We start from the raw sequence: 25,859 nt of genomic DNA, 5'->3' as shown, positions 1-25,859 counted from the left end.
CAGAGACTGCCAAAGCAGATTGGAAAACGTCACTTGCAAAATTGGTTCATGCATTTAACTGTACTCGCAGTGAGGCCACGGGCTATGCACCTTATTTCCTCTTATTCGGTCGCAACCCTAGACTCCCTATTGACCTTATGTTTGGCATTACACCAAAAGATCAAGGTTCATCGCACAGCGACTACGCTGAGAAATGGAGGGCAAGAATGACTGAAGCTTACAAGCTGGCTTCCAACTCAGCAAACAAAGAAGCATTGAGAGGTAAAGTCGTCTATGACAGAAAAGTTCATGGTGCAGAGTTGTCTTTTGGATGCAGGGTGCTGGTTCGAAATCTGACTGAAAGAGGTGGTCCGGGAAAGTTGAGATCATTCTGGGAAGATAAAGTGTATGTTGTGACACAAAAGAAACATCCAGACAGTCCAGTATATGAGCTCAAACCAGAGAACGGCAAGGGACGTTGTAGGATCCTGCACAGGAATCTTCTGCTGCCATGCGACTTTCTCCCTGTGGAAAAAGTGGACTTACCTCTGGAAACTGGAAAAAGGAAAACGAGACACAACAGGAGCAACCACAAAGAGCAAGAACAGAGCTCAGAGGATGAAAATGAGGATGGATGGACATCCATTATTGGACTACGACAAAGAGCCAGTGGACATGGTGAAGATCATCTGAATGTGGAGGCACCGGAGTTTTATCCAAGCAACGGAGAAGCAGCAGAGATGGAACACAATGAAGACGATGGAATAAGACAAGACCTGGCATCAGATGGAGAGGAAATCAGGGCATCAGAGCAGGACACTGAGATATCTGACACTCAGAGTGAAGAGGGGTCTCCTGAATCTGCACCCAGTGATGAGGATGAAGATCCTGCTGATCCTCCTGCCGTGGAGAATAAGTATCCTTTCAGAGCAAGAAAACCAAAAATGATATTTACATATCATAAGTTAGGGCAGCCTACCATGTCACATGATTAAGTGCAAAGATAATGCATAAGGAAAGATTGAGCATGTGTTAGGAATTATTTGCTGTTGTGTTCAGAGTAAAAGCAAAATATTTATAATCAGTTAATGGTAAAGTTATACTTGAGCAAGGTGGAAATACAGTTGTTAATGTTTAGCAAGTAATGATTACTAATTTGTTGGGTAAAAAGTGTATGACACTAAGACAGACTTTATCAAAGGAAGTGTACCACATGTTGGCTTAGATAGGAGGTTATTCCTGGGTAAAGTACCTTACTCTCAGGGAAGATGCAGATGTCCTCGCTTATAGCGAGGTGGCAGTGGGCTGTTATCGTGCACAAATACACCTGCTGCAGACATATGGCATTAACAGGAGATATATGTCATATTTGGGACTGTGGACAGTCATGCATCTTTATGGACACATGAACTCTGACTCCTTGGAAATAACTTTCCTACATTCTATGCATAGATGTCACATGTGGACTATTGAAATCATAATGTGGTTTGGTAATAGAATGTCAGGGACGACATCACTTTTTGGAGGGGAGAATGTGAGAATAGCGTGTTAGATAAGTACACCCCCGCCCCCATTTTACCATAATTTGTTTAACAGTCATTCTTCTTGTTTTTGTTTCATTTTGTAAACATTGTGCTCCATATTCCTTTACGCCCATATAATGTAATGCATGTAGTACCTAATTTCCGCCACAGAGTGGCGTTGGTCTATTGGTGCACTCTGTCTGGTGAAAGCTACACATTCTGTAGAGCAGTGTTGAGACATGGCGGACAGAGCGTGTCGTAACCAGATGTGTACCTTGCTTGTGTATGTTTACAGGTAAGCAGACAGTGTAAGAGTCAGGAATGTACATGGGATGAGCTGGGCAGGGGTTGGAGATGTGGGGAAGAGTTGGCAAGTTGACTCAGCCGTGGATGTTGTATTGAAAGGTTGTAATGCCGTCATAAGCAACTTCTACTAACAGCTAAGCTAATCTTCTTGCGTCGCCATTAAGGTCCGGTCGCGGTACATTTATGTAGATGGTGTTTGTTTACTTTGTATGCCAAGGTTAAGAACTGGGAATAATATCAGGAGCCACAATGTGCTTTTATTTTGTGTATTTCCATTGCCGATTACTAAGTCTATTAATATGTATTTTTGCGAATGGTGTAATACTGAGATTAGGATGTAAACAGACCAAAAGCTACACATTCTGTAGAGCAGTGTTGAGACATGGCGGACAGAGCGTGTCGTAACCAGATGTGTACCTTGCTTGTGTATGTTTACAGAACTCATTAAAGAAACTACTCTTCAAGTCACGCTTGAGTTTATTTTCAAGTGTGCAACACTTACATGATCAACAACTTAACGTCTTAAAAGCTAAATATACCAGTGAGTCTACCAGTTGGGTATCTGGTGCTAAATAAATGAACCCAATCAACGGATGTATGGTGTGACCGAACATCTTAAGGCGGCTTTATCATTCCTCCCAGAAGCCTCTAGTGTGGTAAATGGCTGCCAACAGCATGCTTTTTAGCGTCCTCTTGGTGGGATATCTCCTGTAGTTGGGTAGCAGTAAGATGGAATGGCAAGTGAGGGCTTCTGGGAAATGGAGTTCTGTGGCATTTGGCAGGATCGCCACCGTCATCTTTACTTTTGTTATCCCGATAATGGGTACACGATCCAGACCTGTGAGGAACACTGATGACAAGGCAGGTGGAGATTATGTTACAAAGGTACATACATCATATACATACTATGACTACTAAGTTACGGAGCAGCATGTTTAATGCTTACAGAGAAAACGTTTCTTTTCATCCTCGTTCAGTTCATCAAACACCTCCCAAAAGGTTATGATAGTGGGATGTGTTTCGCTGTACTCTCCTTCGTACACTGTGTTCTGGGGGAGTTACAGAGTATTACAAATCAACCATTATTCAACATTGTCATTTACTCATAGCGCGAATGCTTCCATCCGAAGGTACCGAAGTGAATCTTTCGGGAAGAAAGATTTCATGTGAATTGTAAATTATAACTTCTGACCCGATCATAACAACCGTAGTTTTGGTGGCATACCCAGGAGAGCGGTTTGGTTCTTTCTCATTTTCACCCTTCGTCTTGTTTTTCTTCATTTTTTATATATTGGAGAATATTATTCCTGTTATAACCTGTCTCTTATGTATTTCATTTTCTCCATCTTTTTCTCATTCTACATCTTTTTCAAAATAACTTGTTATCCATCCTTTTTCTCACTTTTCTTACATTCTGAATGTAGCTCACGCTCTTCTTTTCTACATTTACATTATTTTTATTTTCTCTTGTTATATCTCCATCTTTTATTTCTCTTTTCTCAATATTCTCATTCTTCATCTTTTATCAAAATGTTTCTGCCCTCCATATTTTTCTCTTTTATTGCTCAATGTTTATTTTCTTTGTCTTTCCATATATTCTCTTTTTCTCTGTTTTCGATTTCCTCATTTCTCCATCATGTTTCTCAACATTTAAATAACAGGAAAGTCTGGAAACGACCACATGCAGATATAATGATCTCCTCTCAATAAAATAGTGTGTCACTTGTTATGCCAAGTAGTGCAGACCTGCTTCATCACATTCCAGTCAGTGAATTCCTGGCCGACCATCACGCCTCGTAACTCTTCCGGCTGGAAGAACTCTACCCCGTCTCTGTTGCACACCTTGAAGAAGCCTCTCTTGAACTCTTCAAACACCTTCTCAACGGATTTGTTGAAGGCATAGTCGATGTAGGTATCGACAAACTCTTTCCTGTGGATGGACAAAGTGCTATGCTTTAGAAAAAGCATACTTGTGTTGGTAAGGACAATTTGAACACGGTATAAATATTATTTACGGTGCAGGGCCTGAGGGTTCTTATATCCAATTTAACAGCCTGCAAAACTATAATTAGTAGTATTGTTTTACTAGGGCAAAAGTATATAACTGATATGCCTCCACTACATAAGCTTTGTAGACCACGAAGATCTTCTGAGACTAATCTATTATTTATCCCCAGAGTAAAAACAAAACAATGAATTTATTAGCAGGCTACACTGTGTCGCGCAGCTATGATGTAACGATGCTTACATAGCTGCTGCCATGGCTATTGCCATCAGGCTTAAACCCCGCCCTACCATAAGGGTAGTGTCGGCGTTGGAAACGCCAGCCAGATTAAGTAACCGTGCCGCACCATATCGCATCGGGCTGTACCGTTCGGTGGAAACAAGACATAAGACTTGTCCCAACTCTGACCACTTAAAATGAAAAGGACTTATATTTGCTTTAGCTTTCTGATTAATCTTAAATACATAGCACTTTCTAAAATGCTTTTTATTTTTTATCATTGCCTTTGTTTTCTTTTACTTATCTATTTATTTTATTATTTTATTTTATTGTCTATGTGAAGCACTTTGACTGCCTCATATGAAAAAGTCCTAGATAAATAAAGTTGCCTTGCCTTGTCTTGCATAACAATAATAAATGTATTTCGGAATCTGCAATGGCTTACTAGCAATGTTGCCATACATGTTTCATTCTACACAAAAGCTCCGGAATTATGGTGGTAGGGCCACTGAAATCAAATGATTTCATGTCGATGCACAACCTAACACTTTCAGCAAGTCCTTGTCCCGGTTAACCAATTACGTTAACTCGATTTGGGATTGGCCGGGATGTCGTTCAAGCTAGTGAAATCAAGGTCTTTGGTTTTGAAGAAAGAAAGAGAAGTGAATAAATTTCGGTTTTCCACCTCAGAAACATGAATCACTACCATCTCTCAGAAGCCTAGGGAAGATCTTGGACTACAGCCTCAGGGATACAGCTACTATTACGAACAGTTGCGAGGTGATGGAGGGTTGGCTGGAAGATGTTCACAGAAAAGGCATTCCAAGAAAAATCAAGGTATGGATTTACCAGAACAGGATTATGTGGTCCCTGCTCCTCTAGTTGTTCCTGACTGCCACAGTTTCAGACCTGGGAAGAGGCATCAGCCGATACCGTTGGAAGTGGCATTGCTGCATCGCCCTCTATGGTAAAACCTGCAAACTAAGGCTCCCCCTGAAATCCACCAAGGTGGAATTTGAGGGTCTTGCGTGCAAGGGAGGTGCTGCAGTTCAGAAAGCCAAGCAACCCTTAAGTCTACATTGCAGGGGAAGCAGTCAAGACCAGTAGGACGTGGACTGTGGAGGTGCCAGTTGAACAGGCAGAGTCATGGATATGCCATCAAGTCGTGGTGGGAGCAGTGTCCAGATAAAGCACTGAGCTGTCCCCCATTATGACAATACTTGGGTCAAGGAGCGGTGGCAACTACTCCAGAATGAGGTGAGAGCAGAATCAGGGCTTCTCAACAATGCAACAGCTGACAGTGGACTTAGGCAGGCAACTCAGCATATTACCTGGAACACAACAAGACCTCATATTGTTCTGGTGACAGTGGCAATGAAGAGTGTTGTCGTGCTGAGGCTTACCATGTCATGGGAAGACTACACGGATGAGGCCATTGAGCGGGAGGGCGACTGCCAAAGACAAGGTTAGGTGGCAAGATGCTCGCCATAATAGATAGGGGGCAGATGATCTGCAGGACAGTCCCTCTTAAGGGCTTACGGTGCACTCTGCATCACAGGCGAGAGGGGGAGGAGGACCTTCTATAACAACACAGATGCTGCAGAGAACGCCTCCAGGTCTGGATCATTAGAGTGTATCTGTGGGAGAGTGCTGCTAGGGCAAAAGCTGAAGAGCTAGCTTGATCAACCTCAACTGGGGCGCCTGAGAAAGGGTGTCTGATGTTCGAACTATAACACCTCAGTACCTCAGTTCCTCAGTACCTCAGTTTACATCAGTGATGATGCATTTTTTTTTCTAAAGTTCGATCTTAGGACCCTCCTTATTCAACATCTACATGCTACCACTAGGGCAAATCATGCAAAATAACAAGATTGACCATCATTGCTATGCTGATGACACGCAAATTGATGTATCGCTATAAACAAATGACTATCGGCCCATAGATCTGCTGTGCCAGTGCATTGAGCAAGTCAAAGACTGGATGTGTGGAAATGTCCTTCAACTAAATGAGGACAAAACCGGATAATTGTATTTGGTGCTAAAATGGAAAGGCTTAAAGTAACCCAACACCTTCAATGTCTGTCCCTGAAAACCTCAATCAAAGCCAGAAATCTAGGGGTTATCATGGATACTGATTTACATTCCGAGGATCACATCAAATCAGTTACAAAATCTGCATATTGTCACCTTAAAAATGTAGCAATTAGAGGGCTCATGTCCACCGAAGACTTACAAAAACTTGTACATGCCTTTATCACTAGTAAGCTTGATTACTGCAATGGTCTCCTTACAGGTCTCCCAAAAAAAACTCTTAAGGAAACTTCAGCTTGTTCAGAATGCTGCTGCTAGAGTTCTAATAAAGACCATAATATTTGAACATATTACACCAATTCTTAAATCGTTACATTGGCTTCCTGTAGGTCAGAAAATTGATTTTAAAATTATGTTGCTAACCTATAAATCCCTACATGGTTTAGGGCCGAAATATTTAACTGATAGGCTACATAAGCCTTCCACTACATAAGCCTTCTAGACCACTAAGAACTTCTGAGACTAATTTGTTAATTATCCCCAGAGTAAACACGAAAGATGGGAAAGCAGGATTTAGTTACTATGCAACAAATACCTGGAATAAACACTCTCAGGATTCAAGACTTGCTCCAACTCTGACCACCTTTAAAACAAGACTGAAGACATTTATGTTTGCTTTAGCTTTCTGCTAAATCTTAAATACATTGCACTTTCTAAAATGCTTTTTTAACTTAAAGAAAGATAAGAAAGATAAAGATACATGATCTGATACAAGAGAGAAAGGATAAGGGTTTGAGACCCAAGTTCTGTCTGGGTTAGAGTCCTAGAATCTGGGTTGGAGTCCCAGAGAAAGGACCAAGTTCCTTTAGGTCGGGTTGGAGTCCCAGAGAAAGGACCAAGTTCCTTTAGGTCGGGTTGGAGTCCCAGTGAAAGGACAGAATTCCTTTAGGTCGGGTTGGAGTCCCGACGTGGATACCAGAGAGACTGTTGATCTGATCTTAAATACTTTGCACTTTCTAAAATGCTGATCTATTTTACTCATTTTTTGCATATGTTTTCTTTTACTAATCTATTATTTTATTTTATTGTATGACAATGTTTATATGTGAAGCACTTTGAGTCTGCCTTGTGTATGAAAAGTGCTACATGAATAAAGTTGCCTTGCCTTGCCTATATGTTTTTAGAAAAAAGATGTATTGTCAGGTCCAAGTCTAACTGGATGATAATAGATTGACCTCAATCGTCCATAAACCTACTTGTTGGAACATGAGACAGGCTTCCCTTTTGCTGTTGAATCAAGTTCCACTTTTCTGCCATCCCAGTCCACCTGCAACACACAATGACCAATGAGCCATTGCAATTACTTGTCAATTAGAAAAAGCCTAAGGAAAGCCCATAAGGCCTTCTGTTTTGCAGAAGAAATTCACCCTACCGTGAAGATGAGGTCCAACTTGTCAAAGTCCTCAGAGGTGTAGTCTTCCAAAATGCAATGCAAACTCCTGTAAGGATGGCCCCCATGGATTTAGTTGATCTGCCTCCTAAACCCTGCCCTAGCCTTTGATATTTATTTGGTTCTAGTTGATTCTAGTTGATAGAACCATTGATGTTTCTTAATTAAAAAAGTATAAAATAACATCTTCACTTTTGATTAGATAACCATATATTAACCACAGGAAATTAAATGCCAGGCTATTAATTTCTGTAAAACAGTGACATACCTTGCTACTACTGGCTCAAATTCTTTCATGTCTTCATAGGATGGTTTCACGTTGACCAGCTTCTTGAAGAGAACTAATGGGAAAGGCAGGTTGATGATGTTGTAGTTGTTCAAGGCAATGCCACATAGAACTCCAAACAGGAAGTACTTCTCCAATCTGGGCGGTTCGACCTGTCCCACACAAACACAGGTTGATAGTTGTTAGTGTGGAATATATATATATATAAACTATATTAGGAAAAACGGTCAGAAAAGTGAATTATCATACCGATATTTTATGTAATTTCAAGTGTATAGTAATAATTGTATTATTGTTACTGTGTGGACATAACAAAAGTTGTGAAGCTTGAAGGGTATTCCTCACCTGGGCAGGGAACCAAGCTAGTGTCTGGCCTTCATTATACATGAACATTTTTGACCCTGGGTCCATGAGCTCCTCAAACACGTTGATGAAGAAGTCTTTTTGGTTGACTTCTTTGGAGGTCAATTCCAGTTCTTCTTTGAAGTGCACCTACATTACATTACAGGCTTTAGTGACCTTGGAGTAAGTCAGCCTCAATCGATTCAACATGCTCGACACCAGAACCAAAAAGGGACAAGGAAGTTCTCCCCAAGCCATTGAGATAGAGGCCTTGAGAAGGAACACAGTTAATACTATAATAATATTAATAATAATATAATAACACCTCAGTAAATAAGTGGTCCATCAACATTTTGATTTGGTTTGGAAACGCAGCCATGAAAATCAACTGAAGGTGCTCAATCGAAGTAAATAAATAAGTCATGCTCAATTTCGGAGCGATTTTCAGCCATAAATTTGGAAATTATTTTTTTCAATCTCAAGAAAAATAATTCTGTGTAAGGGTGAATGCATGACAGAGATTTTCAGTGGCGCTCCGGTGTAATAGGGAAAAACAGAACTGAGAGACACAAAAGAGACCGACGTTTAACAGTGACTAATTTACCAAGAGTTGCCTCTTGAAAAGAGAGTGGTCGGCTGAAGACAGGTGGCGGAAAGTATCTTCAACAAGATGTGTTCGTCTCAGTTTGAGCTGGAACCCTGGCGCCACTTCAGGGTTCCCCTGGAGACTAACTTCAAATTCTGGCTCCACCATGGCGACATGTAACTCCAGACGGTGTTGATTCTGTAAGAAAAGAAGCAAGGCCCATCAAAACACAATATACTGTTTGTTACTCATCCTTCTGGACCTCCTTCGATCTGTCTCTTCCTGCTGTTCTTCTCCACTCTGCATGCTGATGCCTCAGACGGAGCTGGTTCCTCATCAAGAGCGCGATTCCTGGACTTGATCCCTCCCTTGTACAAAGTTGTTGTTTGGCCTTGTGTGCCGTCAGTCACCTCACTCAGTCTCACAACCTATTTATCGGTTGTGAGACTGAGTGATTGATTTAACTATAAAAGCACATAAAAATGCATTCTTCCCACAAAACCTGCCAGAGCAAGATGGATTTTGAAGGTTCCCGTTGAAAAAATCTCACCTCTTCTCTTCAGGCCTTCCTCAAAGCCACTCACCCAAAACAAATGACTAGCTTGCTAGCTTAAAGGACAAATCCAAAAATGGATTTGGGATATGTTTGGTAGGATAACGAGTTGGAACGTTCGTTTTGGAGCAAAAAAGCGCATATAAACTTGGAACGATAGGGGCATCTTTTTTTTAAGACTCGATAGGTAGATTGACGAACACAGGGATTGTGACATCCGTCAACAAGCAAGCTCTGTGTTCGCCAATCTACTTATTGAGTCTTAAAAACAAGATGGCGTCGACGGGTGAACTACTGATGGTATTGTGTGCATAAAATGTCATTTTTAATAAACAATCTGTACAAAGTTATCAATGCCTTGTTTTATATGTTAAGACCCTTATTATACTACCAAAGAAGTGTTGGGCTACTTCTAGCCTTTTAAGTGGTTTAAAATAGCGATTTAGTTTTTACCATAACAAATGCCCCCATCGTTCCAAGTTTATAGCGTTTTGGTAGAAACGGCTAAAAACAGCCAACTTAAGAACACGTCTACACACACTTTTTTGCTCCCAAACGAACATTCCAACTCGTTATCATACTAAACATATCCCAGATCCATTTTACACCGGATTTCTCCTTTAAGCAATAGGTCTGACTGGACAGGCTTATGGCCTGCAACCACAGATACCAGACTTTCTTCTTTTTTTGTGTCAGAGCATCTGAATTATCAAATGCTCTAATAAAGCATTTGATAATGTCCACTGTCTTTTATTGCTGTTGCTGTCCTACTCCCCAAACTTAAAATCATCAATTATCAATTGTATTTAATAAAATGGTCCAGTAGATATTAAATAAAATGTGCAATTTATTCAATCACGCATTACTGCATTACTGGTGCATCATTTCTACATAGTAGGCCATGTAGCATGTATCATTTGACAAAAACAATGGAGAGATATTGGCTCTGACAGTTATACCTTGAGATAATTTGCGTGGATGTTAAAGGACGCCAACTTGCAAGGGAGATTTAACACAAATGGATACCGGCAGAAGATGGCTGGTGCGTTCTCCTTTGCCTTAAATATAGAAAGAAGGATAATTCTTAATTATAACAACTAAAACAACAAGTATCTAACATTTCTTTGAAAGTTTGACATTTAAGAGTATTTTATACTTTAACCACAACCTTCAAGCGCTAATGTTTCGTAGTTGTAATGCTTGTAAACCACTTCACACCTGCAAATATGATTCAGCAGATGCAAATACTGAATATGATAACTCCAAATGAAAAGGTATGAATACATGATGAATGATTTGTTTCTACCTCCTTTTGTGAGAATGCAATCCAAAGGCCCACATCCTCAAAAGCATTGTACTGTGATCGTTCAATTTGGTCTACATAAAAAGTACTCAGTGGAATCTTCAGAGACCGGCCAGCTTTATTAGCCTGTGAAAAAATATATTGATAAATAATAAAAATAATGTAGAACATAAGGGGCTCCTTTTAGGGTCCTAGAAAGTGTCATTAAAAACTAACAAGTAAAGGTTGGTGTCTCACCTTGTAGAGCATCTTGAGAGTCTCCAGCAAGATTTTGATCTGATTGTCATGAGACTCCAAAAGGCCATTCATGAGAAGGAAGGACAGGGCCCGTTTGAACACCGTGATGTGATTGGTCAGGATGGCAGGGGGCAGGGAAGACCAACAATCTCCTTAAACAATAATAAAAACAACATTATACAAACACATTATATTCTACCTGTAATAACATACTACCTGTAATAACTTATAACTAGAAAATGCACTTCCTGTAGAAAAGTGCTATAGTGCAAATTTAGGTTTAAATGTTTTAATTCAGCCCAATAGTTTAAGGCGTAATAAAGTGAAAAGATTAGAACAGAATTCAAAGGTCTTACTGGAGTAAACAATGTAAACATGCACACCATTTAAAGAAAATGTAATGGCTGGAAACAAATAAAGTGTAAAGTTAAACAAATAGCTAAAGTGATAAAGTTTAAATAAAGCAGAGACGTGCGGTGAGGTCTGTGGCTGGTGAGGCACTGATTTTTTCAGAGTCAGATTTACAAATATATGAACCCAATTGTTATATAGTACCGGCCTTGAATCATTATCTTCCATGTTTGCAGTCAGAAATGTTTTTTTTTAAATAAACAAACTGATGTAGTGCACTTGACTGCTTAAAAGAAGTTAACGGAAGCATCCTGTAAACACTGTGGGCTTAAGCATACGCCCCCTTTAGTGAGGCAGAGGTACTGGCTGCCTCATTTCGTGCTTTTTCAGCGCGGTTTTATGTCAGATCAGCATATTTAGTGTTGCTGCAAGACTAAATATGGGTACACATACATCAAATACAGTAACTAGTTCAAGTAAAGTGCGATCATACAATAAAAGTGTCTACAAACATTACATTGGTGACAACGGTGAAAAAGCTAACTGGGTTGAGCGAATGCGCTCTACCAGTTTGTGAGGGATTGCGCAATTCTCTGTGAGGCAGCACTGCTCACTGCCTCAGCCGGCCTCAGCTTGCGTATTTCCCCTCAGGAAATAGGCAAATTCAGCGATTTTGATAATAAAAATAATTTAAATTATTGGAATCCTACATTAATAACATTTAGACCACAGATCAGTAGACAAATGCCAATATATAATATTTTTTAAATTTTTTAATTTTATCATCATTCGTTGACTGCACGTCACTGGAATAAAGTAAGTGTTACAGTCAAGTAAGTATAGAAGAATTGTGTGTGTATTTCACACCTAGTTCATTGAGATAAGCTCACAAATGATAAGGTTCATACCATTGAAATCTGTGAAGTCTCAGCTTCAAATGACATATTGTTTGTGTAGATAGCGTGACGTGAAAATAATAGTTTTTAATCATGTTAGCATTTAACTTCTACCAGAAGCACACATCCGGAAATGTAGGAAGAATCTAGCCTTTAGCCATATAAACCGGGGTCCCCGTACACTGAAACGTATTATATTTCAATCATATTTCTAATCTAATAACAATTTGAACACTATGGAAAAACGACATACCATAAGCGTTTAAGAATTTACGTTGTGTTAAGGTGCTTTCACATCAAAAATGAAGGCGCGGCGTGAATCCATAATAAGTCAATGCAAAGAAGCTAATAGAGCCTAATTTTCAGCCGGAAAAACCTGCGTCATAAATTGATGAATGGTGCAGATTTCAAGAGATTCTACTAGTGCAAACAATTCGCGCCAATTGAAATATTTGAACCGTACCACGATTTTTGCTTAATGCTTTATCGTGACAACCTATAAGCGTTCACACCCTGAAGTCCAGATTGAACGCAACATGGAGGAGAAAGTGATGGTTGCCTTTGCTGACTCCCGGAGCTCTTTCTAAAATAATATAATATATAATATCACGGCCAAAAGCTGTTAGCGCCTCCGGATGATATTATCAACCCATAAACAACGGAGTTGGGTTCTCCGACAACTCTGGTACTTTCACAACGTGTAAAGACTCATGCAAGCAACTTTGTGCGGGGAATATTCATTTTGCTTTTGGTGTGAACGCACAGTTAGGCTCTGCAACGTTGGCAATGATTCACTTTTGTGATAGCCAATTTATGCTACAGTGAGTGGAGTCTCAAGCTCTAGCAGGCCTCGACTAAACAATGAGACAAACTTAAGAAGAAAATATAGGCCTATAAAATATAAAATATTATATCTGAAAATCTGTTTAAATATATTTAAAGATTAAAGTGTGGTGATTTGTTAAACATCTGAACAAAGTTTAACGGTTCAAAATTTACCAAGTTGCGAAGTCTGAAGTGTCAGAGAATGGGCTTCCATTATAAAAATTATATTTAAAAAATAGAATATTAAAAAAATCTAAAATATATAAAAAATAAAAATGCAAGAGCTAATATGAACATTTTAAAAGTGGAATGGTGTCTCTCGGGAAAAAATTGTGGAAGTAGTTAGGTCCCAAAATTTGTAGAGAATAATAAAGAAAGTTTGAATAATAAAGCCTAAGAATAACAATAGTTGGGGCCTACTTGCAGCCCTAACCTAATAATAATGTAATAACCTGTACTGCCTGTAATTACCTATACTGGTTTGTGTATGTTTAATATAGAGCAGTAGTGGTATTCTGCACATTTCCATCGGTGAGGTGCAGGGCAAAAGGGCTGTATACAACATAAAATAATGAGATGCCGGCACACTGCTGTATCTCCCATATGTTTAATGGTGCTGCAATGTTTCGACCTGGCTGGGTCTTTTTATTGTAGGTATGATATACCATACAATCCATATGGAACTAATCTCGGATCAAGCATGTTATAGCAACACTTCCGGGGGCGACCCTGGGCCGGAAACCAAGGCTAAAGGGGGTAGGTTACGCTTTGTTTCCTGTTTTGTAACAGAGATATTCTACCCAAGAAAGCTTGGATCAAGCTATCTGAATGGGATTTTAATTAATACTGTGTATTTCTACAATGACCAGTCGACAAGGTGTTGATTTGAAATCCTCAGACACTTTTTTACAGTTTACTATGGCTGGCCGAGTTCGCCAATTACGCGCTTACAGATTCTGCAATATGAAGGGTCAAAGCTAATATGAAGCCAAAGAAAGCGAAATTCCCTGATCTCCCATATTTGACGTTTGTCTGCCATACATACCCCAGGGAGACTGTATAAGACAAACTGAACCAATCAGATTCAAGACAGAGGTGACTCACTTAGTAACCCGGACATCTTTCCATTTAGCTCAGTGATAATGAAAGCCAGTGGGATGACCTCATCCATCACGCTGTGGTCCTCTTGAAGAAGAGGGCATGTCAGAAGAACCAAGAGTGCATCGGGGGACTTAAGCACAGTCCTTGCATTTAGGAGCTGGTCGACAATAAAGGTAAAATGTATCTAGATGGAAAATATTCACGTGGTTACAGTTAAAATATTGCTACATAAATGACATAACATAAATATGCGGTTCATTTATAATATATTGTTAATTATATATTTGGTCTTAGCTCTTTGTTTGATCCATGGGATCTTCAGCAGCTGGTCAAAAGTCTGGGCAGCCGCCTCAACATCAGCAATCAATTCCCCTGTAGTCGATGGAGACAGACTGGCGAACCGGAGAAAGGTTAGGCACAGCGGAAGAAGATCCAGGTCGTAAGCTAAAGGGGAGCTTAACCTGCTCCCAGGATGTGCACAGGTGAGTTCTATGGGGACTAAACCAGAACCGTTTAACCATCCAGCACTAATAACTTACTTGGGTTTTGCGAAAGCAGCAACAAGGCTCGAACTTGAAACCAACATTGACAGTATTTCCCTACAATGGATTATAATACAATAGTTAGCACTAATGATACAGTAGTAATAGACAAAATATGGAAGAATATATATACATATATATATTTGAGTATAAAGAATGCAATAACGAACTCTATAGCCTCATGATCGCCTTTTTCCATTGCCTGCCACTTTTGTATTTTTTTTTCATCAATCCGGCTGATGGTCAAGTCCCTTGTCAAACTCTATAGAAAAATACATAAGAGGAAATAACAGAAATCATTACACGGCTCGTCGCTGTAGAATGCCTCATTCACTTGAATGGGCCTTCCCAATGTTTGGCGGTAAATTATTTTTCCATAATTGACTGCTGTCATGGAAAGTGTTTTTTTGCCTCTGATTCACTTCTTTCGTAGCACTCCACAAGCAGTCCGGTAACTTATCAACCCTTTCAGGGCAAGGCAAGACTCCTCCAGGTGAGGTGTGGTGTCATTACATTAGCATTAGCTTGAATGTGTTTCAATACGATACCTCAGCAGGTGAGTAGAGGAAGTTTGTGTTCCATCCAGCAGCTATTTTCAACTCTGCGTTTGAAGCAGGACAAGGTGAATGTTATATGACACTACACTAGATATAAAAGAGTTGCATCACAATCATCAACTTTATTCCTCTGGATGCTCAGATCATGTTATACTGTTTGTATTCCATAATATTAATCATACCAATTAAAAAAATCAATCAATAAAATTGAGTTTTAGAAATATTTAATCACAGTACCATTAGATACAGTTGCTGCACCATCAGTGGCCCATGGCAGTTGTACAAGCGCTGGTGTTGAACCATCACTCCCACTTTGACCTTTAACCTTGCTGCCAAAGGTCCAAATGTGTCCCAATGAGCCCAGTATTAAGGTGTGGTGGCTGGAAATATCAAAATATCAATATTTAGAGGAAACCAATGTCACCTAATTATTTAAGCTTTTCATCTTTTTGCAAAAAAAACAATATATATTTATATTGTTCTTCTATAATCCACCACACATCCACTTAATATTAGGTCATGTGATTAGCACCTGCCGCATGCAATCTGTGAGACAGGTTCATCGATGCCCTGGACCTCTCGGGGCACTAGTTCACCGGCAGCAGAGCAGTGGCCCAGCTGACCGTGGCTTCCATCTCCAAAGGTGAAAACCTTCCCATCCTAGAGAGCCCAACATAGCAGTGTAAAACACAACAATCAAACTCCCATTGGGAATCATTGGGTCTGCCCCCCTTCCCCTTCCACTACAATGACTCGCCAGGGTAATAGAGTGTCTGTCCGTCAGTTCATCCGTCACACAATTCGACTGCGCACACTAGCCTAACTTTATGCAAATGTTTGTCGACAAGCGACCAATAGCAGAGTAGATGTGCAGGTCAGCTCTTCTCTCCCCTAGTAAACAATTGTGTTTCTTCGCCTGCCATTGCAAGTAGGCTGACTGAATAGTTTTTACATAATATATATCATCTTCTTGTTAATTTACTGACTCATAAAACAAATATATATATCTGTTGTGAGGCCAGTGCAAGAAGGTTGTTTGAAACCCTATATAACTTTATTTTAACGTGTGGGGGCAGAGTTGGAAAGTTGTCTGAAAACACATTCAGACAATAAACATATACAATACTTTAGAACAAATAAATATTTAATTTATGGTTGACTAACTTACAGAGACTGTCTAGAGGGAAACACATACATGCTTCTTGATAAATCTATGGGGATATTTTGTGTAGGTAACACTGCAGGTAAAATATATGAATTTGTTCCTCACACAATGTACAATTTAACACAACCAAAAATTGAATATGACAATAACATATAGTGTTTGAAGAGAAGGGTCTGGTAGCCATGTGTGAATACCTTTGTTAGGACAACAGAGTGTTCTGCGCCACAGCTTGCAGCGGTGACCTCTAGTGGTTTGAGGGACGGTACTGCAACAATGTTAAACCTACCTGTTGGACATATTGAGGACATTCCCAAATCATGAATCTTTATCTAATTGACAGGAATCAATAATTCTAACACTTTCATTCAATAATTGTATTCATTCAGCACAAACAACTGGGTCAGCAGAAACAACAAAGACAAATAATCAGACATTGGAAGAAGCAATGACATTTGTAAAATAACAGTCAGAAATAAATGTTGATGAGTACCCTTCTCGTCCACTCTGTTGAGTCCCAGTTGGCCCAGTTTGTTGGCCCCGCAGCAGTAGACTAGGCCTGAGAGAGCGATGAACAGGCTGTGGGTCCCACCGGCCGCCATCAAGGTAACTGGTATCCCGGTGAGAGAGGGCACCAGGGCAGGGAAGGGCTGCAGGGGCACATCCTTCCCTAGACCCAGCTGGCCGTGACTGTTGGAGCCCCACGAAAACACGTCTCCGGCTGGGTTGTGTGTGTGAAGGACAAAGGGCCAGACATCAACACACTCAAAATACAGCACAATAACAGATCGGTTAGGCCTTCCTTACTCTGGAAAACTCTGGAAAAATGTCTGAAATCGTTGTTTTTTTGTGAATGACACAGAGCTTGCTCGAAGCATATCAATAGTAAAGTCAATCAATCAGTAAAGTGTAGACATGGCAAAAAATCTATGATATGATGGTGGATACTTTTACATTGAGTTAAACTTTCTCACTGGTCCAAACTTTTGCCTTGTGGTCCGCCATGTTCATGGGTGTCAATAGTAAACAAAAAGTCACCAACTGGCCAACTCTGTTATCAACATCTGGCCCCAGTTGCCGAACAGAAGTAGAATCATCAGAGCGTCATGAGGTGTCGTTCACAAGAACTTTCTGACGCCACGAAAATGTTTTCCCCATAATTCCCAGCGGTCTCAACACAACATTAATACAATTGCGTTTTGGACTGAGAGTTATAGGAAGGAGGGGGTGGGCATGTGGGCATGTGATTATTTTAGTAATAAAAAAAATGGCTATGTTGTAGATCATAGAAGACGTACTCAGGCTTTTAACCCCATAAGTAACACTGTTTTGTGTTCACTGGCGCTTTAACTTTGTTAACATATGTTGACTGTTGATTAGGCTATTGCTAGGGTCTAAGCATTTACAAAGAAGATAAATAAATACAACAAATATTCAAATATCAATAAATATTACCTTTCGTTAAAGCCAAGGAATGGGAGTTTCCACACGCTACTTGGACTACTGGTACAGGAAAATGCAGCAGACTGTAAAGAATTTACGTCTTTGGTTAGTTAATGAGTTTATGAGTTTATTTATTATGGACATTGTTGGTGAATTAATAATCTTCTATTTGCCAGTGACCACACCATTATTAAGAATGATGTTGTGTCTTGACCTTGGTGTTTGGATCATAGACGTTATGTGTCCAACGCCCAGTTGTCCATCACCACCTGCCCCCCAGGAGTACAGGTCTCCAGTTGTAGACAGCAAGAGGCAGTGGTCCTGACCGCAGGACAAGCTCACCGCTCTTCTATAACCTGACACACGTCCTGCAGCGGGGGACAAAACAGACAAATGGAAATGGTTTGTGGGAAGTCTGAGGGAGTGGGACTAAAGTCATCGTGAATGATGCACAAATTATTCTCCATTTAGTTTAGTTTACAAAAATCATTGTTGTGCCTCAGTACCAACAGGAAAGGATTCGTGGTGTAGTATTTGCCCCATCCCCTTCCAAACTCCGCGCAGCTCATGACTTTCGTTTCTTTGATCACTTGCAAGAGAAAGTGAAACTAACAAAGCGGGCAAACCAGGCTGTATAAAAGGCTAAATAACAAATATTTTAAAGATATAAAAAGGTGATACTAAGCGTAAAAATAAACAAGTTGATGTGAATTATGTGTTACATATGTTGATAAATTGTTTATATAGTCCTATGCCTATTGGTTATATGGCGACATTTTTCTATATAACCTCAATTCCATTTCTAACTGTGAACCCATATTGAAAGTGCTCATATTGTACAAGAACAACTCACCTGGCTTCGTCTGATCTTCGGAACTATTTCGACCAAGTTGTCCTTTGGAGTTTTGTCCGCAGGACAACACTGTGCCATCGCCGGTGAGGAATAAAGTATGCTGCTCACCACAACAGATGAGTGAGATGTCTTTATTGATGCTCCACGACAAACGAGCTGGGTTTGTTTCGGCGGAGCAGTTTTTCCACCTGTACAGCTCCATCATCGAGTTTTAACTAAACACGTGGACTTTATAAAACCAGAGTAAGGTACAAAGCCCCATCAAGTCACCCTCCGCCCAAAGAGAGACATGAGCGCTGCTTTCGTTTCCTACTGTTTTACATCCGCCCCTCCCATAATACAGTGGTGTATATCATCGCATCTAATTTCCTAGCAGATTTCTGCTCAACATTGCCACCATCTTAATTAGTTATTTTATGTCATCCAAAGAAATATTTTTTGGTATTTGCTTCCCCGTAGTATAGCCTCAGCTACAACCGTCAGCTACAACTGTCTGTCTCTGTCTGTCTGGGGTTAATAATTGCACATATATCCCAGTAACACAATGTAAAATATATAAAATGTTTAATTTCATGTGATGAAATTATTAAAGAAAACCGTCTTTGCACAGAATACATGTGTTTAAATAATCCTAGGTATATGAAATAGTTATGTTCAAAATAAAATAATCTTAAAGTACTTAATGATCATAAAAGTGGACAGAAAGTGTTTTTTTAATCTACTTCAAAACCCTAGCGTATGATCAATATGCAACGCCCCTACCGTCTCCCCATGGGTTAGTCGTACCTCCTGCTGGACGGCCTTACTAATGGCACGTTCACATTATGGGGAAAACATTTGGCGACGTTGGAAAGTTCTCGTGAACGACACCACATGACGCGTTCAGGATTCTACAGTGGCAATATAATTTGCTTCTCATAAATAAAAGCAAAAGGACAGTAGGTGATCACCAACAAACACAGAAGCTATGTTCCACGCCCAACCAATGGTGGCGTAATCCATTTGGTGTGAAATATACTGCTGACGAAGAAGAACGTTTGGATTCCGAACGCACTGAATAAGAACGGTCGCTGTCGGGATCATGCGTAAGCGTGATCGTCATCATTGACGAGGCGTCTCGTTATCACCAAGGGCATTTACTAATAGTCAAATCTCCTAACCTTTATGCCTCCTTTCCTTAACCTTTGTGTAAAACGTCATCTGGTCAAGGAGAGATTAAAAGATGCTTCCTTTTGAACATACGGGAATGGCCAATGGGAATATTTTAGGCCACTTGAATTCCAATTCACATGTGAAAAAAAAAGAGGCTCCACTTATGTTGATGTTGAAATTAACTGCCGCCAGTAGTGTTTCTTAAATGTGAAGCTGGCGTCTTACGGTGTATATTGTGTACTTAATAACCAGCAATAAATGAATTCATTTCGATTCAAATAATATGTTTCTGGAGTTGGTATCCATTATTATCAATTGTATTTTCTCTTCCCTTCTGCTTTACTGCGCCTCTCATGCGTCTTTGCGAAGAGTCTGTAATTTTTGTCGGCGGCCTGTTGCTTTAAATATTGCCACCGTAAAGGATTATGGGATACCAATATCTCCTTTCCTTTCGTAAAGGTTGGTCAGGAGTAACCTATGCTAAATGAGGGTTAAAGGATGCATCGAGGCACCTTTTATAAGCATTTTTAGAATTCAAACCACCTTTCCTCCAAGTACTTCCGGGTCATCTCCTTAGGTAAGGAAATTTCCTAAGAAAAAAAGAGAATCCGTAGAGGCCCCAGAACCATGAACGCGCCTTTAAATACACAAGAAGGGGAGGTATCATGGGGGACAGGTGAAACAATCAAGGTGAGGGAGGACAACCGAAGAGGCGGGAAACACAAGGGCAGGGAGTGAGGTATTTGAAACGAGAGGAGATGTGAAGGGGACATGGTAACACGGAAACGATGAGAAAATTAATGAAATAATACAAACATAAACCGAGGGAAAAGGCCATGGTTATGTTGTCAGATCCCTTTTCTACATGAGCTGCTAGCTGAGCGTAAAGAAGAAAAAGAATGGGATTGTTTGGAACAAATTGATTAATTAAATAATTCATAATTATACCAAAAATATATAAAATAATTATATATACAGTGGGGCAAAAAAGTATTTAGTCAGCCACCAATTGTGCAAGTTCTCCCACTTAAAAAGATGAGAGAGGCCTGTAATTTTCATCATAGGTATACCTCAGCTATGAGAGACAAAATGAAAAAAAAAAATCTAGAAAATCACATTGTCTGATTTTTAAAGAATTTATTTGCAAATTATGGTGGAAAATAAGTATTTGGTCAATAACAAAAGGTCATCTCAATACTTTGTTACATGCCCTTTGTTGGCAATGACAGAGGTCAAACGTTTTCTGTAAGTCTTTACAAGGTTTTCACACACTGCTGCTGGTATTTTGGCCCATTCCTCCATGCAGATCTCCTCTAGAGCAGTCATGTTTTTGGGCCACACGGACTTTCAACTCCCTCCAAAGATTTTCTATGGGGTTGAGATCTGGAGACTGGCTAGGCCACTCCAGGACCTTGAAATGCTTCTTACGAAACCACTCCTTCGTTGCCCGGGCGGTGTGTTTGGGGTCATTGTCATGCTGAAAGATCCAGCCACGTTTCATCTTCAGTGCCCTTGCTGATGGAAGGAGGTTTTCACTCAATATCTCACGATACATGGCCCCATTCATTCTTTCCGTCATATGGATCAGACGTGGTCCCTTGGCAGAAAAACAGCCCCAAAGCATGATGTTTCCACCCCCATGCTTCACTGTAGGTATGGTGTTCTTTGGATGCAACTCAGCATTCTTTCTCCTCCAAACACGACGAGTTGAGTTTTTACCAAAAAGTTATATTTTGGTTTCATCTGACCATATGACATTCTCCCAATCCTGTTCTGGATCATCCAAATGCTCTCTAGCAAACTTCAAACGGGCCCGGACATGCACTGGCTTTAGCAGGGGGACACGTCTGGCACTGCAGGGTTTGAGTCCCTGGCGGCGTAGTGTGTTAGTGATGGTAGCCTTTGTTACTTTGGTCCCAGCTCTCTGGAGGTCATTCACTAGGTCCCCCCGTGTGGTTCTGGGATTTTTGTTCACCGTTCTTGTGATCATTTTGACCCCACAGGGTGAGATCTTGCGTGGAGCCCCAGATCGAGGGAGATTATCAGTGGTCTTGTATGTATTCCATTTCCTAATAATTGCTCCCACAGTTGATTTCTTCACACCAAGCTGCTAACCTATTGCAGATTCAGACTTCCCAGCCTGGTGCAGGTCTACAATTGTGTTTCTGGTGTCCTTTACAGCTCTTTGGTCTTGGCCATAGTGGAGTTTGGAGTGTGGATTTTTTTTTTTCATTTTGTCTCTCATAGCTGAGGTTTACCTATGATGAAAATTACAGGCCTCTCTCGTCTTTTTAAGTGGGAGAACTTGCACAATTGGTGGCTGACTAAATACTTTTTTGCCCCACTGTATATTATACATAAATTAAATAATAACTAATTATTAATATTCAAATTAAAAGGGTGGGGAATTAGAAGGAGTTTATATTGAAGTAGAATACAACCTAATTACCCATTAAGGCCTATGGTGAAACTCAAAGTTTTTGAATATCCTGCAGAAGTTAATTTATTTCAGGAATTAAACTTCAAAGGTGAAACTAATATATTATATAGACTCATTACATGGAAAGGGAGATATTTCAAGCCTTTTATTTGTTATCATTTTGATGATTATGGCTTACAACTAATGGAAACCCCAAATTCAAAATCTCAGAATATCAGAATATTACATGAAATCAATAAAAAAAGGATTTCAAATAAGGAATGTCGGCCTTCTGAAAAGTATAATCATGCATATGTACTCAGTACTTGGTTTGGGCCCCTTTTGCATGAATTACTGCCTCAATGCGGCGTGGCATGGATGCTATCAGCCTGTGGCACTGCTGAGGTGTTACGGAAGACCAGGACGCTTCAATAGCGGCCTTCAGCTCTTCTGCATGGTTCGGTCTCATGTCTCTTATCTTTCTCTTGGCAATGCCCAATCGATTCTCTATTGGGTTTAGGTCAGGCGAGTTTGCTGGCCAATCAAGCACATCCCAACACTGCAACCCAAACCTAATGTGACCATTTATTTATTGATATAGCATTATAATTAAAAAAAAATGTTAGTTCTGCAATTATAGTTTAAGTGCTAAAGACACAAAGTACCTTGGTTATCCTGTCCCGCTACATCGTAATTCCCGTCCTCAAAAGGGATAAGGTCAAGCACCACAAACTCCATGTCTGTTGGGGCAGAAGAGAAAATAGAACTCAAATTACAGAGAAACAGACGATTTCTAACGCAATAAGTGCAAAGACGATGCGCCATGCTGTGCCTAAAAACACCCCATAGCTGTTCTAAAATCATTGCATGCCAGGATCTTGCCTCCTACAGAGTAGAGAGCAGTAAGGAATCTATTTCAATAAAACAGAGGCTTTCAATGTCTTCTGTGACAGCCCAGATATCTAGTGTATGATTAAATTACAGTTCAAGTATCACAATGTATGATAAATCAATCATAACAAGGAATACAGATAATCATAAACAATCAAGACATGTTCATTAAGAATTTTGAAACAGACTTTTCTAATGTACTTAATCAAATATTGTGAAAGAATACATATAAAATATTAGTTATTAGTTTGAGTTACAAACCTGCTCCTTCTTCAGGAACCATTCCCTGCTCCCTCTCCATCCCTACCCCATCACCACTTTGGGTTCCTGTATAGGAAGAGCCACAAGAGAAAACCAAATGTGACCATTTATTTATTAATATAGCATTTTAATTAAAATACTTTAGTTTATTATGTAATCTAATTCTTTATTTCAGACCCAGGGGGATTCATATCAGTACAAACAACATCAACAAACGAAAAAAAAGTGCAAAAATACATAAATCAGTACCATGCTTTCGTTTAAAACCAATTTGGTGGTCACTAGACAGCGAGACTGACTTCTTGAATTGCTATCTTTAAATGTAAAATGTCAATGCTTGACACTAGTCAATTGAGGTAAACAACAATCACTAGGTCAAATTTGCCAGGTCACCTAAACTGTCCAATAAAACATATTAAGGGGATAAATGTCAACATCTTACCATTTTCAGTTGGCTGGGGAAACCTTTTAAAGTGAGTCAGAAAAAGAAGGTAACAATTCAAGACTATTTCGGTTGTCTCTAGGTGTGGATACAACATAAGCTCTGTTACGTTTGTTCCTTATATATGACAAACCGGGCGCAGCAGCATGTTTAGTTCCTAGCCATGTTTTATTGCATAAGCAGTCCAACAACTGTACACGCTCATAGCGCTCGCGTATGCTATTTCCCTCTAACCGGCGCTAAGCCTCATGGGTAACGTAGTCCAATAAACCTTATCAACATATCAACAACCTTATCAGCATTTTCTTTTTAAACAAATGCATTCAAAAGTAAGTAAAAGTAAGTAACTGCATTACCACATAACAACAAATAAACAACATTTGTTTAAGTAATACTTTAGCTTAACCATAAGCATCAAACTTTGCTTTCTCAGTATAAGATATTCAAAACCAAACATAAATTATACTGCCATAACCACAGTTACAAACATTCACTTATTTATTTCCAACCCTTTTTTTTTTTTATACATATATATATATATATATATTTTTTTTTTCCCCCCATAGTGCATAACTCCATCAGCAGGATTCTATCAGTCTCTCAGGTGGTTTTACCATCCTGCTGGGTCTGTGTTTCACCGCTGGTGAACTGGGTACGGTTTGACCAGAGTCAGTAGTATTCAGGGAACTCGGACAGTCTCTGTTGCCCGTAGTGGTGTTTGTCACTTCTGGTGGCTGTGTGACAGTCTCGGAGCAGTTCGTTTGTAGATGGATGTCCACACGATTTCTCCTCAGGGCTGATCCACGATCTGTCTGGATGAGGTAAGAACGAGGTGCAACCTCCTGTTGTACAAGTCCCTGCTGTGTCCACGTTCCTGTCGAGTAGTCCAGAAGGCGGACTCTGTCCCCCGGCTTCAGGTAAGGCAGCTGTTTTGTACTTTTGTCATGCCTTTTCTTCTGCTTCACTTTTTCCTCCTCTTTGGCTTGCCTTACTTTCACTGCTCCCTTTGGTTTTAGCAGGTTCTCGTGTATGGGCAGATTAGTGCGAATGCGACGTCCCATCAACATCTGGGCTGGTGACAGGCCATTTTGCAGTGGCGCGCTCCTGTAGATCAACAAACTTTTGTGAAAGTCCTCATTTCCGTCATGTGCTTTCTTCATTATTCCTTTGATGATCTTAACTGAGCTCTCTGCAAGTCCATTTGACCTTGGGTAGTTTGGGCTTGACGTGTGGTGATTAAAACCCCACTCTTTAGCGAATGCTTCAAATTCGCAGCTTGAAAACTGTGGTCCATTATCTGAAAACAGTTCATTTGGGACTCCGTGTCTCGCGAAAACAGTCTTCAGAAAAGCAATGACGGCTCTGCTGGTTGTGGACTGTAACGTTGCAACTTCTGGATAGTTAGAGAAGTAGTCCGTAACCACAATATGATTTTTTCCATTGCAATCGAACAAGTCAACTCCAACCTTGTAGTATGGGTATTTTGGCACTTGGTGTGGCATCAGCGGCTCTGCCTGCTGTTTGGGTCTGTATGTGAGACATACTTCACAAGAAGCTGTAGTATGGCTGATGTCTGTGTTCATTCTTGGCCAATACATAACTTCTCGTGCCCTCCGCTTGCATTTTTCTTCTCCCAAATGTCCTTCATGTATCTTTTGTAACATTTCCTTTCGCATTGCAGGTGGAATGACAAACTTGTTTCCTTTGTATATGATGCCATCCACAACAGTGAGTTCTGTTCTACACATCTAGTAGTCCTGTATTGCAGCTGAACATGTTTGTCTTTGTTCAGGCCATCCTCTCAGGATTGCCTCTTTAAGTGTTCTCATGGTGTGCTCTTTCTCTGTCTCTTTTCTGATCTGCTCTCTTCCCTCAGATCAGAAACAGGCAGGGATGACACTATCATGTCCACATAAGCCTTTATTTGTGCATTTCCCGTTTCATCTGTCCTTTCATTTTTGTCAACTGTACGAGAAAGCGTGTCTGCAGCGAACATGTACTTGCCTGGTGTGTAGTTCATAGTCACGTCGTATTTTTGCAGCCGTATCATCATGCGCTGTATCCTCATAGGACAGTCGTTGAGTGGCTTTGACATGATTGACACCAGTGGCTTATGGTCCGTTTCCACTTCAAATGCTTGACCA

The 25,859-nt window shown here is 40.2% G+C and overlaps 1 protein-coding gene across 1 annotated transcript; it reads right to left on the bottom strand.

The window, feature by feature from the left end:
- Positions 1-2,267: 2,267 nt before the first annotated feature.
- On the bottom strand, positions 2,268-18,911 carry LOC307072971 (putative E3 ubiquitin-protein ligase HERC6). Its single transcript, XM_079732577.1, has 23 exons — positions 18,551-18,911; positions 17,912-18,065; positions 17,710-17,780; positions 16,748-16,975; positions 16,452-16,543; positions 15,625-15,752; positions 15,330-15,472; positions 15,084-15,136; positions 14,706-14,797; positions 14,533-14,592; positions 14,289-14,385; positions 13,997-14,177; positions 10,821-10,972; positions 10,587-10,709; positions 10,240-10,338; positions 8,746-8,925; positions 8,145-8,291; positions 7,782-7,951; positions 7,496-7,562; positions 7,320-7,390; positions 3,555-3,738; positions 2,755-2,857; positions 2,268-2,658 (listed from the first exon to the last, which is right to left on the bottom strand). The coding sequence occupies exons 1-23, from the start codon at positions 18,753-18,755 to the stop codon at positions 2,438-2,440; spliced, it is 3,021 nt and encodes a 1,006-aa protein (XP_079588703.1). The 5' UTR covers positions 18,756-18,911; the 3' UTR covers positions 2,268-2,437.
- Positions 18,912-25,859: the final 6,948 nt, after the last annotated feature.

The sequence above is a fragment of the Pollachius pollachius genome (assembly GCF_949987615.1).
Source record: "Pollachius pollachius genome assembly, chromosome: 3".
NCBI classification, from domain to species: domain Eukaryota; kingdom Metazoa; phylum Chordata; class Actinopteri; order Gadiformes; family Gadidae; genus Pollachius; species Pollachius pollachius.
The sequence above is the reverse complement of the archived record's forward strand: the minus strand, read 5'-3'. Positions and strand labels throughout refer to the sequence as shown.